We start from the raw sequence: 20,679 nt of genomic DNA, 5'->3' as shown, positions 1-20,679 counted from the left end.
CCAAGCACTCGCTCTTACACATGTCTCCTCATCTCGGCTGCAGCCTCTCTCCTCATCACATCCCAGTTCCCAGCGACCAAACACACTTGCTGGACCCTTTTACCATCTGATCCTGCACACATCCTGTTTATACTTTTCCCAGCTGTCTCATTGCAGGAAAGTTGACTCATATTAGAAGGAAAAGAGTACAGGTATATCGAGTGATGCCTGCGTTGAAAATATTAACTCCATTTGAATCGAGCCTTAGAGCTTGCTCAGGAAGAACAAGACCACTATTGAGTTTAAGGTGAGTTGGGTGCAAGATGAAAATGTGAAGACCCCACAACAAATTAATCTATCCTGTAAGCCTCACATGAGTTGTCCTTTTATATCCTCATACCCCTGCCATGCACTAATACCAACTTCCTTCCAATGCTGGCAAATCAGTAGAGCCCATCCTCCAGTAGGATATTGGAGATTGCTGAGAAGAGGTTTTCAGATGTTCCCATCAAAGAGGCATCACAGCAGTCACCCGCAACCTTCATCAGCACAAAGAATAATTGACAGGCTTCTGGGTTATTCACTGGTGAGTACTTCATTCCTGATGATCCACAGCAGGAAGAGGCACAGATGTCCCAGGCACTAGGAGGACTGCTAGAGGCTAGGAAACTGCTGAACTCCAGTCAGATGATGTGCCTTTTGGCTTGGTCATCCCTCAGCTGCTGGAGCAACAAAGGCAGAGTAACAAACATCAAGAAGGAATGTCAGCTACATTCCTCAGATTGCATGGAATCCCATTGCCTTCTGTCCAAGCTGGTGTTGGCACTCAAAGCAACCAGACCAACAATGCAAGGGTGGCATTAGCAGTGAGGACCCTGATACAGGATATTCATGACTTGGCAGAACTTGCACACTCCACGGTTCAGACCATAAATGCCATGACACAGGACATGAACTCCATGGTGCACGGCAACAACAGAATGGCGCAAGTACTTGTGGGCATCCATGAGTGCCACTGAAGGCTTTTGGGCCTTAGTCCAGTTTCCCCTGCATCCCATGGAAGAACCCAGGGGTTGTCAAACAACCATAGGGAGGAGGATCAGTCATTGTATAACCTGGGACCTTCCACCCAGGAGACCCTAGGGGTGTCCAGTCTATTATGACTCCCTTACATAGAACATAGAACACTACAGCCTTCGGCCCACAAGTCATGCTGATCACATCCATACTTACCAAGCCATAGAACTATCTGTAACTCCCAATCCCATTAAATCCCATGTACTCATTCAGAAGTCTTTTAAAAGACCCCAATGAGTTCACCTCTACCACCACTGACAGCAGTCGATTCTACACACTCACCACCCTCTGAGTGAAAAACTTACCCCTAACATCTCCTCTGTACTTGCTTCCCAGCACCTTAAACCTGTGTCCTCTCGTAGCGACCATTTCAGCCATGGGAAATAGCCTCCAAGAATCCACCCTATCTATTCCTCTCAACATTTTATAAACCTCTATCAGGTCACCTCTCAACCTTCGTCTCTCCAGGGAGAAGAGACCTAGCTCCCTCAACCTATCTTCATAAGGCAATCCCAATCCAGGCAACATCCTTGTAAATCTCCTCTGCACCCTCTCAATAGCCTCCACATCCTTCCTGTAGTGAGGCGATCAGAATTGCGCACAGTACTCCAAGTACTCCTTCTTCCTGTGTTTAACTTAGCTCCAGTATCCAGGCCCAAGAGAATGGCACCAACACACCTCTGCTGCCTGTAAACAGGCCGGGTTCTTATTGGCCTTCCTAAGGACATATGCCGAGGTAATTTGATGCAAGAGGATGTGGCAGACAGCAGGCCATCTCCACCTTTGCCATGAACTCTGGGGAAACACCAAGATTTAGCAGTACAATTAAGAAGGTGAAGAAAATAGACTATCATAGTGTAAGTCTGGGTGCAGTTAGGCACATTTACATATTGAACACTTAGGTTAATGTGTGAACACCTATCCTATGTATTAAAAATCACATATTGCCCTCATTGTGCTTCCTTGCTCTAATTTGACTGTTGCATGCCCTGCCATCTGTCACATAAAGGTTGGATGCTCACCAGTGGCACTATTTCCATCTCCTGTCTGTGAGGTTGTCAGCTGATTGGTTGGCATTCCCTCAAACTGACAAAGTAAAGTGATGTAACAACGAGTGCATAAGAAGCTCTTCTGATCTCACCACAAGTGACCCAGCAGCTATATCCTTGTGAGAGCTGTTCTTCTGGCATCTGTGAAACAGATCCGCATCCTAACTAAGGAGGTGATTGCGTCAGCAGAAATTACTATGGTCAGTGAGAACTCATGAGCTGTCTTAGCCAGGCAGGAGTCAAACATTCACAGTAGATCTTTGAGGAGCAATGCTCTGTCCTCACTACAAGTTATCATCAAACCTCTACATTGTATGAACTATGAAATTGGGTTACTGTAAGGAGAGGAAATGGAAATGTGAAAGGACAGGCAGAGCAGGGTTCCCCTGTGGCCATTCCCGTCCACAACAGGTATGCCGAATTGGATACGGTTGTAGGGGATGCTTTACCTGAGACAAGCTGCGACAGCCGGAACTCTGATACTGAGTCTGGTTCTGCAGTGCAAAAGGGTGGGGGGAAGAAGAGGAGGGCAGTAGTGATAGGGGACACAATGGTCAGAGGTACGGACAGGAGGTTCTGTTGTCCTCATTGGTACCAATGACGTCAGTAGGAAGAGTGGTCCTCCGTACCAATGACGTAGGTAGGAAGAGTGAGGAGGTCCTAAAGAAAGAGTATAGAGAGCTTGGACGGAAGTTAAAAAGCAGGACCCCAAGGGTAGTAATCTCAGGATTGCTACCTGTACTACGTGCCAGTGAGGGTAAGAGTAGGATGCTTGGGCGGATGAACACATGGCTGAGGAACTGGTGTAGGGGGCAGGGTTTCTGATTCTTGGATCATTGGGACCTCTTCTGGGGTAGATGGGACCTATGCAAGAGAGACAGGTTACACCTAAACTACAAGGGGACCAATATACTTGCAGGGAGGTTTGCTAGTGTTATCAGGGAGCGTCTAAACTAGATTTGCAGGGGGATGGGAACCAGAGTGCCAGAGCAGATAGTGGAGCGGGGGTAAAAAGATAGGTTAATTCAAGCAACATCACAAATGGAAGGATTGAGTGGGGTGGAAATAATCTTTTGAGGTGTGTCTACTTCAATGCCAGGTGTATTGTGGGGAAGACAGATGAGCTGAAGGCGTAGATAGACATGTGGAAATAAGACATTACAGCTATAAGTGAAACTTGGCTACAGGAGGGGCAGGACTGACAGCTCAATGTTCCAGGGTTCCAATGTTTCAGGTGTGATAGAGGCAGAGGGATAAAAGGTGGAGGGGTGGCATTGTTGTTCAGGGAAAATGTTACAGCAGTACTCAGGCAGGATAGATTAGGGAGCTGTCTACAGAGGCCCTATGGGTGGAGCTGAGAAACAGGGAAGGTATGACCACATTAATGGGGTTGTATTATAGACCACCCAATAGTCAGTGAGAATTGGAGGAGCAAATCAGCAGAGAGATAGCTGACAACTGCAAGAAACACAAAGTTGTGATAGTAGGGGATTTTAATTTTCCACACATAGATTGGGACTCGCATACTGTTAAAGGTTTAGATGGGGTCGAGTTTGTAAAATGTGTTCAGGAGAATTTTCTACATCAGTATATAGAGGTGCCAACTAGAGAGGATGCGATATTGGATCTCCTATTGGGAAATGAGTTAGGGCAGGTGATGGATGTGAGTGTGAGGGAACATTTTTGATCCAGTGATCATAATGCCATTAGTTTGAACCTGATCATGGATAAGGACAGATCTGGTCCTCAGGTTGAAGTTCTGAACTGGAAAAAGGCCAAATTTGATGAAATGAGAAGGGATCTGGGAAATGTGGATTGGCACAGTCAAAAGTCTGACAACACCAGGTTTAAGTCCAACCGATTTATTTGATGGCAAACTCACAAGCTTTCGGGGTTTGTCCCTTCGTCAGGTGAATCAGGATATAAATTCGTCAGGATATAAATGGAAAGTGGGAGGCCTTCAAGGGAGAAATTTTGAGAGTGCAGAGTTTGTATGTTCCTGTCAGAATTAAAAGCAAAGTAACTAGGAATAAGGAAGCTTGGTCCTCGAGTTGTATGTAATATACAGGCAGCAAGGAACAGATCAGATGCTCGAGGAGTATAAAAAGTGCAAGAAGTTACTTTAGAGGGAAATCAGGAGGGCTAAAAGAAGACATGAGGTTGCTTTGGCAGACAGAGTGAAGGAAAATCCAAAGAGCTTCTATAGGTATGTAAGGAGCAAAAGGATAGTGAGGGATAAAATTGGTCCTCTTGAAGACCAGAGTGGTAGACTGTGTATGGAACTAAAAGAAATGGGGGAGATACTAAATGGGTTTTTTGTATCCGTATTTACTGAGGAAACGGACATGGAGTCTACAGAAATAGGGCAAGCAGTTAGGGAGGTCATGGAACCTTTACAGATCACAGGGGAGGAGGTGCTGGCTGTCTTGAGGCAAATCAGAGTAGATAAATCCCCAGGACCGGACATGGTATTCCCACAGACCTTGAGGGAGGCTAGTGTTGAACTTGCAGGGGCCTTGGCACACATATTTAAAACATCAGCATTCACAGGGGAGGTGCCGGACGATTGTTGTTCCGTTGTTTAAAAAAGGTTCCAAAAGAAATCCGGGAAATTATAGGCCAGTAAGTTTGACATCGGCGGTGGGAAAGTTATTGGAAGGTGTGATAAGGGATAGGATCTACAAATGTTTGGATAGACAGGGACTTCTTCGGGAGAGTCAACATGGCTTTGTGCATGGTAGGTCTTGTTTAACCTATCTATTAGAGTTTTTCGAGGAGCTTACCAGGAAAGTGGATGAAGGGAAGGCGGTGGATGTTGTCTACCTGGATTTCAGCAAGGCCTTTGATAAGGTCCCTTATGGGAGGTTAGTTAGGAAGGTTCAGTCGCTAGGTATACATGGGGTGGCAGTAAATTGGATTAGACACTGGCTCAATGGAAGAACATCCAATGAGCAGAGACTGATAGCCAAGTTCAGCACATATGAGCACGGCCTCAACTGGGATCTTGGGTTCATTTCGCACTATCTGTAACTCCCATGACTTGCCTGGGCTTGTAAAATCTCACTTACTGTCCTATCTGGAGACAATACACATCTCTTTAATCTATGCTAATGCTATCTTCACTCACCTTGTCTGCATCTTTAAGATTTGAATAGCAGGTTAGCTGTAAAGACTTGCATTCTAATCAGTATTCTGTAAACTGTGCGTGACTTTATATGCCCTTCTCTGATCAGAACCTTCCACACACCTGATGAAGGAACACCGTTTCCGAGAGCTTGTGGGATTGCTGTCGGGTAGACTGGTTGGACTCTGGCCTGATGTTGTGAGACTTCTTACTGTGCCAATTCACCTAACCCATACATCTTTGGAGTAGGAGGAACACGGTGGGAGGTCTCACAACACCGGGTTGGGGGTCCGGCCAGTTTGTTTGATGGTAGTCCCATAGGCTTTCAGAAACAGTGTTCTTTCGTCAGGCGTGTGGAACCTTCCAGACACCTGACGAAGGAACACCGTTTCCGAAAGAACAAAGAACAAAGAACAACCCAGCACGGGAAACAGGCCCTTCGGCCCAACAAGCCTGCGCCGCCGCATCACCCTACACCTATTCTACCCTGCGTATCTACAAATAGAACCCCTGACTTAGCCAGATTCAGGGGAGAATAGTGTCAATTTGGTAAAACCAATCAGCCTAAGAGCACATCTTTGGGGTGTGGGAGGAAACCGGAGCACCCGGAGGAAACCCACGCAACCACAGGGAGAATGCACAAACTCCCACAGACACAGGCCCAAATCCATGTATCTGCACAGCTAGCAGTGCTAGTCACCGAGCTGTTGCGGCGCCCGTCTACCGGTCCAGGATCAAGCACACACACCGACACGAAGTACTAGGCCACTCCCGGAACCTCCAGGAGCAGCCCACGCACGACCCACCGTGTGCGTGCCCCTCGTTTGACAACGAGGTGGACCTCCACCTGCGGAGTGAAAAGACAAAAACGTTAATCACAAGCCTGCCTTTCCGGTGTCTCCCGAGGTTCTAACCCTTATTCAATAACCCCTACCATAACCCTCCATCCTCGTTTCACTCATGTGCCTATCTAACTGAACCTTAAACGAGTCCAACGTTCCCGCCTCCAACACCCCACTCGGTAGCGCATTCCATACCCCCACTACTCTCTGCGTAAAGAACCTTCCTCTCATATCCAAATTATACCTCTCCCCCCTCACCCTTAAATCATGTCCTCTTGTATTCGTAACCAATCTAGGGAGCAGTCTGTCACTATTGACCCTGTCTATTCCCTTCAGTATCTTATATACCTCTATCATGTCACCCCTCAATCTCCGTCTTTCCAAAGAGAACAGTCCCAGTTTCTCCAACCTTTCCTCGTAACCCAACCCCTCCATACCAGGCAACATCCTGGTAAACCTCCTCTGCACCCTTTCCACAGCCTCCACGTCCTTCCGGTAGTAAGGTGACCAGAACTGGACGCAGTACTCCAAATGCGGTCTAACCAACGTTCTATACAACTGAAGCATTAGACGGCAGCTTTTAAACTCTACACCTCTTCCTACAAAGGCTAGCATTCCATAAGCCTTCCTGACAACATTCTCCACTTGTGTCACAACCTTCATGGATTTGTGAACTGCACTCCCAGGTCCCTCTGTGTTTCTATACTCCTAATTTGTCTACCTTTAATCACATAGCTCCTCTCTACATTATTCCTTCCAAAATGCATCACCTCGCATTTGTCAGGATTAAATTCCATCTGCCACCTATCTGCCCAATGCACCAACCTATCTATATCCTGTTGTATCACCTGACAATCCACTTCAGTACCCGCCAACCCTGCCATCTTGGTGTCATCAGCAAACTTGCTGATCACACCACCTACGCTCTCTTCCAAGTCATTTATGTAGACTACAAAGAGGAGAGGTCCCAGTACCGAGCCCTGCGGCACACCACTGGTCACTGGCCTCCAGCTGGACAAAGTCCCCTCCACAACTACCCTCTGTCTCCTATTGCCCAGCCAGTTCTCAATCCACCTAGCTACCTGACCCCGTATCCCATGCGCCTTAACCTTTTCTACCAGCCTACCCTGAGGGACTTTGTCAAACGCCTTACTGAAATCCATATAGATGACATCAACGGCTTGCCCATCGTCAACCGTTTTTGTCACCTCCTCAAAGAATTCCACCAGATTCGTAAGGCAAGACCTCCCTCTAACAAAGCCATGTTGCGTATCCCCAATCAGACCGCAACGCTCCAAATGCTCATACATCCTACCCCTAAGTACTTTTTCCATTAATTTCCCTACCACCGATGTCAAACTCACCGGCCTATAATTCCCAGGGTTATCCCTACTACCTTTTTTGAACAGCGGTACCACATTTGCCACCCTCCAGTCTTCTGGGACCTCACCTGTGTCCAAAGAAGAGACAAAGATTTGCGCCAGAGGCCCAGCAATTTCATCTTTCACCTCCCTAAGCAGCCTGGGATAAATACCAGCTTGTAAGATTACTATCAAATAAACTGGTTGGACTCTAACCAGGTGTTGTGAGACTTCTTTCAATGGAAGAAGCCAGAGAGTGATTGTGGAGGATTGTTTCTCTGACTGGAGGCCTGTGACAAGTGGTGTGCCGCAGCGATCAGTGTTAGGCCCATTGTTGTTTGTTATCTATATCAATGATCTGGATGATAATGTGGTAATTCGGATCAGCAAATTTGCTGATGATACAAAGACTGGAGGTGTAGTGGACATTGAGGAAGATTTTCAAAGCTTGCAGAGGGATTTGGACCAACTAGAAAAATGGCAAATGGAATTTAATGCAGGCAAGGGTGAGGTATTGCACTTTGAAAGGACAAACTCTGAAGAGTGCAGTTGAACAGAGGGATCTGGGAATACAGGTACAGAATTCCCTAAAAGTGACGTCACAGGTGGATAGGGTCGTAAAGAGCACTTTTTGTACATTGGCCTTTCTAAATCGGAGTATTGAGTATAAAAATTGGAGTGTTATGGTAAGGTTGTATAAGGCATTGGTGAAGCTGAATTTAGAGTATTGTGTACAGTTTTGGTCACCTAGTTTCAGGAAGGATGTAAATAAGGTTGAAAGAGTGCAGAGAAGGTTCACAAGGATGTTGCCAGGACTTGAGAAGCTGAGTTACAGAAAGAGATTGAGTAGGTTAGGACTTTATTCCCTGGAGCATAGAAGAATGAGGGGAGATTTGATAGAGGTGTATAAGATTTTGATGGATATAGATAGAATGAACGCAAGCAGGCTTTTTCCACTGAGGCTAGAGGAGAAAAGAGGGCATGGGTTAAGGGTGAAAGGAGAAGAGTTTAAAGTGAATATTAGGGGGGGATTCTTCACACAGAGAGTGGCGGGAGTGTGGAATGAGTTGCCAGATAAAGTGGTAAATGCAGGGTCACTTTTAATATTTAAGAAAAACTTGGACAGGTACATGGATGAGAGGGGTGTGGAGGGGTATGGTCCAAGTGCAGGTCAGTGGGACTAGCAAAAAATGGTTCGGCACAGACAAGAAGGGCCAAAAGGCCTGTTTCTGAGCTGTAATTTTCTATGGTTCTATGGACAGGAGCAACATCAGGGCTGCAATTGTGCAGTCCCACCAACCATGATGTGGCCTCAGTGACTTCCCAGTGAGAAGTTGTCAGGGCATCCTGAGCTCTCCTCCCCATTTGTGTCCTCACTATCACCTGACCAACTTCCTCTGCTTCCTCCAATGCCTTTCTTGATGTCCTTCTCATCAGAGGAGGTATATTGCACTTCCTTCTCTTCCTTTGACAATTCCTCAACACAGGTTGGTGGAAGGCACAACACACCACAACAATGCGCAAAATTGCTATGACTGTACTGGATGACTCCAGCTGACAAGTCCTGGCACTAAAAACACACCTTCAGGATGCTGGTCATCTGCTCTACCTTTGCACAAGTTGCAGCAGAAGCTGTGTTGTAACGGGTCCCTGCTGTACTCCATGGACTCCACACAGACACTATTAGCCATGTACTAAGAGTTATCCTTTGTTCCAAGGAGACAACCTTGTATCCATTGAGCTTCCTCAAATACCTCTGGTATCTGAGAGCAGCCTAGGATACCAATGTCATGGACATTCCCCAGCAACTTGGCACACACACACAGGATGCATGGTAGCAGACAATTGGACATTAGGAAATGGTAGCTCTTGTGGTTCATGATGCCATGGAGCACAGAGAATCACATGCACGCACCCTGGATTTGTGGAAAGCAACTATGCTGGTGAATCCCATGACTCTGGTATCCTAGCTAGCATGGTTTGGGTCAAAATTACATGTAGATTCCTGGGAGATGTCAGAAAGGTCACCAGTGTGGCCCTGCATGGAGTCACTAAGATAGATAATTAAGGCAGCTGTGAGCTTTCAGGTGACAGGCAATGGATGACCTTCTAGGCATGGGGCACCAACTCATGCAGAATTTGACAGAGATGTCTGACAGAGATGTGTGTCCCTGGACATCCAGAATTTCCTTTTGCATTGGTTGTCACTCATCTTCAAATATATCATCTGCCATCGGTAAACTCTTGCCCAGTAATATACCAACCAAGACACCATTCTCACTTCCAGCCTCTGGCAATTGAGTAGGCCCAGCCACCACTTCCTTCTGAGGGATCTTGTCCTGGTTCCGTGCAATCACACTTTGGCACGGGCATTGTGGGCATTGTCTCTCTCTACCACCTCCATTATGGCTAGTAGGATAACCGTCTAATCATCAGACTCCATATTTGTATTTCTGACATAACTGAAGGGGAGAAAGAGAATGAGTGACCATTAAGGAATCAATTTCACCACGGTAGATGGTTAAATTTCAATTTGTAAACTGAAATAAACCTCCTGTGGCCTCGTGGTAATCCACAAATACAGGGCAATGCTCTAGGGCTCCTGCTGAATCCCAAATGGTGGATGGTTAAATTTGTACTCAGTAAAATCCATAGATAGGCTCATTGATCTCATAATAAAGTTAACAGGTTCAGATAACAGCAGTGGCAAACCCTATTCCCCAATGTTGCACCTCCCGTCAGCCTTGTATTGTGGATATCCACACAGCACAATCCTCAGTGTACCTGACCCACTGCCAGGGCCCCTCAAGATTTCACAGATCTTCCCCTATCGATCCAACCTCAGGCTGGGTGAGATCTGTTAGTTGCTTTGTTGCCGTCTCACTGAAAGTGTCCTTGACCTTTTATGGGACCAAGCCATTAGCTCTGCCAAATGCAGTTGCCACAATATCACCTGCCACACTCACCACTGCCTGGGAACATGGCTTCCACCCACTGTGTTACCCCTCCAGCCCCCCGAGGCTACAGCAAACCCCTCGGGTCAAAATCTCCTCTCCAGCCTCCACTCAAACCCCAAAAAGGGAGCCGAAGCCCCTCCATGGGGTTACCCTCTCAGGTCCACAGTCAGCTCCCTCAGGGCTCACGCTCAACACTCCCTCCCTTCTTGTGAAGAGGAAGAAGGAAACTTATGTAAAGATGAGACGTGAAGGCTCAGTTAGGGCCCTGGAGAGTTCCAAGTTAGCCAGGAAGGACCTAAAGAAAGAGTTATGAAGAGCCAGAAGAGGACATGAGAAGTCTTTGGCAGGTAAGATCAAGGAAAACCCTAAAGCTTTCTATAGGTATGTCAGGAATAAAAGAATGATTAGGGCAAGATTAGGGCCAGTCAAGGACAGTAGTGGGAAGTTGTGTGTGGAGTCTGAAGAGATAGGAGATGTACTAAATGAATATTTTTTGTCAGTATTCACACAGGAAAAAGTCAATGTAGTCGAGGAGAATACTGAGCTATAAGCTTTTGGACTAGACAGGATTGAGGTTCATAAGAAGGGGGTGTTAGCAATTCTAGAAAGTGTGAAAATAGATAAGTCCCCTGGCCCAGATGGGACTTATCCTCGGATTCTCTGGGAGGCTAGGCAGGGGATTGCAGAGCCTTTGGCTTTGATCTTTATGCCATCATTGTCTACAGGTATAGTACCAGAAAACTGGAGGATAGCAAATGTTGTCCCCTTGTTCAAGAAGGGGAGTAGAGTCCATCCTGGAAATTATAGACCAGTGAGCCTTACTTCTGTGGTGGGCAAAGTTTGGAAAGGATTATAAGAGATAGGATTTATAATCATCTAGAGAGAAATAATTTGAATAGGGATAGTCAACATGGTTTTGTGAAGGGTAGGTCATGCCTCTTAAATCTTATTGAGTTCTTTGAGAAGGTGACCAAAGAGGTGGATGAGGGTAAAGCAGTTGATGTGTTGTATATGGATTTCAGTAAAGCATTTGATAAGGTTCCCTGTGGTAAGCTACTGCAGAAAATATAGATGCATGGGATTCAGGGTGATTTAGCAGTTTGGATCAGGAATTGGCTAGCTGAAAGAAGACAGAGGGTGGTAGCTGATGGGAAATGTTCAACCTGGATTTCAGTTACTAGTGGTGTACCGCAGGGATGTGTTTTGGGGCCACTGCTGTTTGTCACTTTCATAAATGACCTAGATGAGGGTGTAGAAGGATGGGTTAGTAAATTTGCGGACGACACTAAAGTCGGAGGAGTTGTGGACAGCGCGGATGGATGTTGCAATTTGCAGAGGGACATAGATAAGCTGCAAAGCTGGGCTGAGAGGTGGCAAATGGAGTTTAATGTGGAAAAGTGTGAGCTGATTCACTTTAGAAGGAATAACAGGATTACAGAGTATTGGGCTAATGGAAAGACTCTTGGTAGTGTGGATGAGCAGAGAGATATCGTTGTACATGTGCATAGATCCCTGAAATTGACACCCAGGTTGATAGGGTTGTTAAGACGGCATACGGTGTGTTAGCTATTATTGGTAGAGGGGTTGAGTTTCGGAGCCATGAGATCATGTTGCAGCTTTACAAAACTCTGGTGCAGCCACACTTGGAGTATTGCGTACAGTTCTGGTCACCGCATTATAAGAAAGATGTGGAAGCATTGGAAAGGGTGCAGAGTGGATTTACCAGGATGTTGCCTGGTATGGTGGGAAGGTCTTATGACGAAAGGCTGAGGGACTTGAGGTTGTTTTCGTTAGAGAGAAGAAGGTTAACAAGTGACTTAATTGAGGCATACAAGATGATCAGAGGATTAGATAGGGTAGACAGTGAGCGCTTTTTTCCTCGGATGGTGACGGCTAACACGAGGGGGCATAGCTTTAAACTGAGGGGTGATAAATATAGAACAGATGTCAGAGGTAGGTTCTTTACTCAGAGGGTAGTAAGGGAGTGGAATGCCCTGCCTACAGCAGTAGTGGACTCGTCAACTTTAAGGGCATTCAGATGGTCATTGGGTAGGCATATGCATAATATTGGAATAGTTCAGGTTAGAGGGTCATTAGATTGGCTCCACTGGTTGGCGCAACATCGAAGGCTGAAGGGCCTGTACTGCGCTGTAACGTTCCATGTTCTATGTTCTAAGCACCCCTCCCAAACCCATATGCAATCTCTTCCAGACCCACAACCCTCTTATTTAGGTTCCACTCTCAGTCCTGGCTGTCCGGTGTCCTCTCACCCATGGAGTGCCTGGTAGGTAGCAGTAGCCTATACATTCACCTCCAAACACTCCTCAGAGGTAAGGTCACCAGGTTATAAATAAAGCAGCTTAAAACTACGATAGCTTGTGAGACTCAAATATGCAATTGGAGGGAAAAAACAATGGGAATGTCAGCTAACGTGATATTAATATCCTTCATGAGCAGGAATCTTATGATGTCACTGACAGGGAAAAATACAAAATTGTAATCTTGCCATTCAGAATCTCAGTTTCTTGAGTTATGCAATGTCTGACACTCATGTCACCATTTGCACTTCATAGAATCATAGAATCCCTACAGTGCAGAAGGAGGCCATTTGACCCATCAAGCCTGCACCAACCACAGGCTTAATACCACGTGGCCACAAAATTACCCTGCTAATCCTCCTGCTAATCAACCTAACCCGCACATCTTTGAACTGTGGGAGGAAACTGGAGCACCCATTGGAAACCCACACAGGCACAGGAAGACTGTGCAAACTCCACAGAGGCAGTGATCCGAGGCCGAAATTGAACCCAAGTCCCTGGCACTGTGAGGCAGCAATGCCACTGTGGCAGCAATGCCACTGTGGCAGCAATTGCCACTATGCCACTGTGCCGCCACTAAGAAATCGAACAAGGGTTCATCCAGGATGTGGCAAATGAGGGTACAAAATCCTACCCTATCTAGGATTTAAATCACTTCCTTGCTAATGGAGCGGGATCACTTTTTGCTATGTTACCATAGCTTCCCAAAAGAGGAAAAAAGTTTGGTCAGGATGGAGCAAAACATGCAGCATTTAGGCAATAAATTATGATTTAATTTCTTCTAGAAATCACACAAGGTTTTGGCTTCAACTACTTTTGGTGATAGTGATTTCCATAGTTTCACTGCTCTCTGGGTGAAGGAATTTCTCCTCACCTCAGTCCTAAAAGGCTAACCTTTAGCTTCAAATTATGACCCCTAGTTCTAGACACTCCCAGCATTGGAAACACTGGGGGCGATTCTCCTGTCCCGACTCACAACTTTTCTGGCAGGTCAGGGTAAGAGATATATGTCGCCGACCTTGGTCTGGGATTTGCGCACGCGCCAGAAAAGCATGTGCAACTGCCAGAGCCAGCAAACAGTCAGAGACCAGACCATGCTGGAAAGCAGCTCAAAGGCAGATAATTCATTTGAATCTTTTTTTAATATGATTTAAATACATTTTAAGTGTAATTATCAGGAACTTAGCGGTTCCGAATGAATCTCCCAGCCCGCCAAGAGTACTTCCTTTCAGCGGGGTCAAGAGTAACTCCCCATATTCGGGGAATTAGCAGGTGACCCCACCGGAATGAAGTGGGGGGGGCACTCAGGGCCCCTTAAGAGGTCAGTGGTGGGGGGACGGTGTCCCACTGGGCATGGGCACCCTGGCTGTGCCAGCCTGTGCCCTTGGTAGGGCAAAGTGCCCATTCCCAGGAGGCACCTTGGCACTGCCCACCAGGCATCAGGCAGTTCCAAGGGTGCAGGGGCTATTGTGGGTTAGGCCTAGGGTGATTGGTGGTTGTGGGAGGGTCCCCTACCACTCAGCATGGCAATTGGTCTGGGATGGAGGGAGGGCAGTGATTGGGGCAGGCTGAGGGAGTGGGGTGGTCTGCTGGGGGAGGGGTGCCTACTTCCCTGGGCGGGGTGGGGTTCTGACCTTGTGGAGGTTAGCGGGGGTGGGTGGAGAGTCTACCAGGGTGAGGAGAGTGGGGAGATCACCATTGCTGGGGGCGGGGGAGTAGTGGGCTGTCATCCCAGTCCCTTTCTTCTAACGCAAACTGGATTTCATCCAGAAAGGGTGCGGGACTGAGATTGACTTGATTTCAATCTCATTAGCAAGCTTGGCATTCAATCATCCCCCCCTTCTGGAATATCCAACCTCCCCAGAGGAAGGTCATAAAGGCATGAATCACCATGGGTCACTTGAAGTGTGATCCAGGTGCGATGGATTGCAAGGGTGAGTGAGGAACTGAGTACCACTTAGCACTAATCTCCAGAGCGCAAAAGGGAAAGTCAGTTGCAGCTGTGGTGCAAGGTGGAGTGGGGTGGAGTGGCCTTCAAGGAAGCAGGGGCTGGGGAGCTCAGACTATGCCAGAGGTCCTCAGGTCAGGAGTTGCCAATGGGTTGGGCTCGTATGGCGAGTATTTTCTCTGCCTACCAAAAGACCTTTCAGAGCTTTCATATGAGGTCAAGTTCAAGTCCCATTAACGTCACATTACTCTGCTAGGGATGTGCAATTAATGAAGGCTCAGCCAACGATGCTCATGTCCCACAAATGAATTTAAAAAAGGAACAAGAGAAGCTAGAGAGTTTGTTCACTCAAGGACAAAAGAAAACATAAGAACATGAGAACATAAGAAATAGGAGCAGGAGTAGGCCAACTAGCCCTTCGAGCCTGCCCCGCCATTCAATAAGATCATGGCTGATCTGTTGTGGCTCAGTTCCACATTCCCGCCCTCTCCCCATAACCCTTAATCCCCTCGCTTATCAAAAACCCATCAACCTGCGTCTTAAAAATATTTAGCAAGACAGCCTCCACCACCTCAACGGGCAGAGAATTCCAGAGATTCACCACCCTTTGAGTGAAGAAGTTCCTCCTCAACTCCGTTCTAAACCACACCCCCTTTACCTTGAGGCTGTGCCCCCTAGTCCTACTGTCCTTTCTGAGTGGGAAGAGTCTCTCCACCTCTATCCTATCCATCCCATTCATCATCTTATACGTTTCAATGAGATCTCCCCTCATTCTTCTAAACTCTAACAAGTACAAGCCTAGTTTATTCAGCCTCTCCTCATAACTCAACCCCCTCAACTCCGGTATCAGCCTAGTAAACCTCCTCTGCACTCCCTCCAAGGCTAAAATATCCTTGTGTAAGTACGGCAACCAAAACTGCACACAGTACTCCAGCTGCGGCCTCACCAATGCCCTATACAGCCGCAGCAAGACCTCCCTACTTTTATATTCAATCCCCCTCGCTATGAAGGCCAGCATCTCATTAGCCTTCCTGACCACCTGCTGCACCTGCAGGCTGGGTTTTTGCGACTCATGCACAAGGACCCCGAGGTCCCTCTGCACCGTCGCCTGCTGCAGTTTTTCGCCACGTAAGTAATAGTCCTTCCTACAATTATTCCTACCAAAGTGGACCACCTCGCACTTGCCAACATTAAATTCCATTTGCCAGTTCCTGGCCCATTCGCCCAGCCTATCTAGATCCTTCTGCAGACTCTCCACACCCTCTGCGCAATTTGCCGTTCAAGTTATGCGTAGAACCAAAGGAAGTGGGAGAGAACCTTAATGAGCATTTTGCATTGGTATTCACAAAGGAGAGATTTGATCTGATTTGAGTTGATTTATTATTGTGTAGAGAAAGGTCAACTTAATGTAAGATAGGTTCATTCAAATGTCTGATGGCAGCAGAGAAGAAACTGTTCTTGAGTTGGTTGACACATGACCTCAGACTTTTGAAACATTTTCCCAATGGGAGGAGGTGTAAGAGAATATGTCTGGGCTGGGTGGGGTCCTTGATTATGCTGGCTGCTTTTGTAAGGCAGCGGAATTTTAGACAGAGTCAATGGATGGGATGCTGGTTTGCATGATAGACTAGGCTTTGTTCAAGATCCTTTGTAGTTTCTTGTGGTCTTCGGCAGAGCAGGAGCCATACCAAGCTGTGATTCAACTAGAAAGAATGACTTCTATGGTGCATCTGTAAAAGTTGGTGAGGGTCATAGCTGACATGCCAGATTTCCTTCGTCTTCTGAGAAAGTAGTGACATAGCCAAATTAAAGCAGATGCTGGACAAAGGAGAAATATCAAAAATTAAATGGGTCAGTAGTAACTATCAATTATCCGATTGTTTCACTAAGACAGAGGCTAGTTCGAAAAAGCTTTTGGACATTATTAAAAATGAGTGTATCTTTCTGTGAATGTATGTTTTATTTGCGTTTCTTCAAAAAAAAAGGAAGGAGAAATAGTGATTCTCCCAAAAGTGTTGAAACGGCAGGGAAACTGGTTTAGATCACGACTGTTTCTTCAGTGCAACTTCAGACACGAATCTCCCCACTCTGTGCAATGTAGAGGTCACAATCATGAACATCATTAAAAGCTCAGGGGGCGGGGCCAATTCATGCCAAAGAGCCTGAAATCAGCGGGATGCTGGAACCCATGCATGCGCACATCTCTGGGAGGTCTCTGAAAAGACCTCCCAGCATCCAGATCACTGCCATCCAATGCCCACATACATCACTGGCCTCATTGCTGGCCCCCACAACACCCCAAATACATCGCTGGCCTCATCACTGGCCCCAACAACCTCCCCCACAGACATTGCTGCTCCCCATTCCCCCACCATGCAGACATTGCTGGGTTTCCCATACCCTCACCAGAGAGACATTGCTGGGCCCCCTCCCCCATACAGACATAACTCCCTATCATTCTGGTGTGCTCCATGCGCCTATCCGATAACTGCTTGAAAGTTCCTAAAGTGTACGACTCCACTATCACAGCAGGCAGTGTATTCCACACTCCAACCACTCCCTGAGTAAAGAACCTATCTCAAACATCCCTCCTATACTCCCACCATGAACTTTATAGTTATGCCCTTTAGTAACAGCTACATCCACCCAAGAAAATAATCTCTGAACATCCATTCTATCTATCCCCCTCATCATCTTATAAACCTCTATTAAATCGCCTCTCATTGTCCTCCACTATAAAGAGAAAAGCCCTAGCTCCTTCAACCTTTCCTCATAAGATCTACCCCTCTAATCAGGCAGCATCCTGCTAAATCTTCTCTGCATTTTCTCCAATGCTTCCACATCCTTCTTATAGTGAGGTAACCAGAACGGCATACAATATTCCAAATGTGGTCTCACCATGGTCCTGTACAGTTGCAGCATAACCCCACAGATCTTAAACTCTAATCCCTTGTTAATAAATGCTAACACACCATAGGCCTTCTTCACAGCTCTATCCACTTGAATGGCAACCTTCATAGATCTGTGGATATGAACCCCAAGATCTCTCTGTTCCTCCACATTCCTCAGAAACCTGCTGTTGACCCTGTAATCCACATTCAAATTTGTCCTACCAAAATGAATCACCTCGCACTTATAACTTCATTTGAGTTTAGAAGAATGAGGGGTGACTTGATTGAAGTATGTATGAATGCTCTTAACAAGGAATGAGTGGAAAATATGCTTCTTCTTATCAAAGAGTCTAGAACCAGATTATCCTTTAGGATTTTTTTTCCCTCAGACGATTTTGGAACTCTGTCTTAGAAAGTTGTGAAGGCAGGATCACTGAATATTTTTAAAGCAGAGGTACATGGGCTAACTGGCCTTCTGTGCTATAACCATTCCAAGATTCTTGGAACAACACTCAAAAACAGACTAGGCAAAGTTCAAGTATCATATTCCAAGTTTATGTGCCGTATTTTATGTGTTGTCCGTCAATTAGTCCGAAGGCAGGATGCTCATAAAATTCAATGTGCAGCTTTGCTCTCCCTCATCTACCTGCCTGCTCCCAACCTGCATGAACCTTTTACACATGGCAGTGACATCAGGCAGCCCACATGCTATTGGGCCTATTGAAACCCTGAAATGGTCAATTAATGGTCACTTGAAGACCACATCACATCCCGCAGCACTATTTTAGCTGAGACAAAGGGAGTCTCATGTCATATAAGTACTACTCATTGAGTAGTATAAGGAAAGGGATAGTGGGAATCTTCTTTGTGGGTAGCCTATGCCCATTGGAGGCATTCCCCGCCATTCCCTCAACCTAGATCGCAATTCCCCGTTTACCCTCCCCTCCAACAACTCAAACCAGCCTTTCATCCCCTCACCCTCTAAACTGGAGCTTGTCAACTGATCCTTACAAATCCCCTCCTATTCCAGCTGCCAAATGGCCAACAGTTCTCTGAGGTATGACTTCCTTTCTCCAAGGGACAGAACTCCTACCTCCAGACTATTGACAGGCAATTGACGTTAAATCACAGGAACAGGGCCCATTACATCCCATAAAATCCAGCCTATTAACGAGATATGGTCAAAACAGAAACCTGACCACAAGTCATAAATTTCAATCTGGAGACTTTCGTGCACTCAAAATTATAGCTTCAAAATCTGGATGCAGCTTAAATCAGGTGCCAAGAAGCCCACTAAAGATCTGCATCACCGTAAAATTTTCTCGGCTATTTCTGATGTTAAGTGTTCTATCAAAAAAATTACCGGATCAGAATTATAGAGTGGTTGACAGACTTTCTCCAATGCCTGCAGGAACTTCACATTGTCCTTTGCTTCATTGGCTGCATCAGTGATTTGAGAATCCAACTGTAGCCACATCTAGAAAAAAACAGGTAAAACATGAGCTTGTTGATAAACTTTGGACTGATTTCTGAAGTGAGACACGTTTGGATCTACAATCTCATGAACATGTGGACCTGGTTCCCATTTCCCTGCTATGTTAAATACTCAACAACAGCACTAGCAAATTACTTGAGAGCATTTGGTCCTGGCTGTTTGGAGGTGCAATCCATCCGATCTCTACAAGACCCATTTCCCCCAGAACTGGCCCCAATACCCCAGTACTCTAAAAGCTTCCTTTCTGCAACACTTTTCCAGGAATGCATTCATTTAAACTTTGCTCTTATTGCTATATTTACAAATGTGTGTCACTTTCAACAATCCAGAGATTACTGCCTTTCAAGTCTTGCTTTGTAATCTCTTTCATAGCTCTTTAAATACTGCCAGTGAGACCACATACCTCTTTCTGCTTATGTTTTTGATACATTTGACTGTTTTCCCCTTTAGAAGTGCTCTACTGCCACACAGCAACATTGTTGACCCTTGTACCAAGGAAACAACATACCATTCCAGAGTCACATCTGCAGTTCCAGAAACATCTTTATGCTCCCTTAACTATCAAACCACTGATCACTAATTCTTTCCCAATCTGCATCCTGTACCTGGTCACAGCAGCAGAGAACTGAATCCATTCTCCTGGGTAAGCCATCTGCTATTACTTACACATTCTTTCTCATTCTCCCAATTTGAATGGCATTCTTAGTGCCATAAGTCAAGGTGTTTATCCACTTTGCAGACTTGTTGTCATCCACACAGTTGCCAAGCACATCTTGGCCAGGATTTTTCCAGCCCGCTACACTGCTCGAGTAACGCAGCGGGCCGGGAGACATCAGCTGAGGGGGGGAGGCAAGCTTCTCAGGCCCGTTTACTCTATGTAATCAGCTCACTAATGACTTCCCTTGCGCCAGGAGAGGTTCCCCCAATGGGGTTTACACCTGCCCTCCATCAAAAGAAACAAGCATGCTTACCATGCTGGTGGGGACAGAGGCCATTGAGGACCCCTGGGAGGGTGGGGCAGGGATGTGCCCATTGGGCAGTGTCAGGTGATCAGTGATGGTGAGGGGATACCCGCGGACACTCTGCAATGGGATCGTGGAGGGGAGAGTGAGGGGACAATCAGGGCTGGCCATAGGAAGCAGGGGAGATCTGGTGTGGCCATGAAGGTGGATCAGGGCTGGCCATGGAAGGCTGGCAATTGGATCTGGTCGGGGAGGGTGGGGTCAAGTAGGCAGGGGGGAGGGTGGGTCGGGTAGGCCAGCAATCGAGGGGGGAGGGTAGGTTGGATAGGGCAGCGATTAGGGAGATAGTTCGATAGGCCAACCAAATTGGGTTGGGGGTAAGGGCACGGGGGTATGGGGGGGGTAGGGGTGTGAGCCGTGGGAAGTTCAACAATCGATCGGGGTGTGGGGGAGCAGGTTCAGGGATAACACTGGGGAGGCCAGCAATTGAAGGGAGGGGGTGGTGGAGAGCAGTGCACAGGCACAAATTGCCCCAATGACAGATCGGCGTGTGTGCATAGGTCCACTCAGCACTAGACAAGATTAGGTAAATTCTCCCATTTTCCCACCTGTTGGGCACTTAGTATTTTTTTGGAGAAGCCCGTCCATATCTTTTAGTCAAAGTCAAGAGCTGTGA

At 46.6% G+C, this 20,679-nt stretch overlaps 1 protein-coding gene across 1 annotated transcript in view; it reads right to left on the bottom strand.

Annotated features, from left to right (window-relative positions):
• The window catches only part of LOC145345623 (dynein axonemal heavy chain 8-like), a 1,557,438-nt gene that overhangs the window by 1,375,844 nt on the left and 160,915 nt on the right, over positions 1 to 20,679 (bottom strand). The window contains exon 12 of the mRNA XM_080193457.1: positions 18,910 to 19,023. Coding sequence (XP_080049583.1) covers positions 18,910 to 19,023 — 114 coding nt within the window. The remainder of the gene's footprint in view (positions 1 to 18,909; positions 19,024 to 20,679) is intronic.

This window comes from Carcharhinus amblyrhynchos, chromosome 7, assembly GCF_965287045.1.
Source record: "Carcharhinus amblyrhynchos chromosome 7, sCarAmb.v2.hapA, whole genome shotgun sequence".
Lineage (NCBI taxonomy): Eukaryota > Metazoa > Chordata > Chondrichthyes > Carcharhiniformes > Carcharhinidae > Carcharhinus > Carcharhinus amblyrhynchos.
Note: the sequence above shows the minus strand (reverse complement) of the source record. Positions and strands in the feature narration are given on the sequence as shown.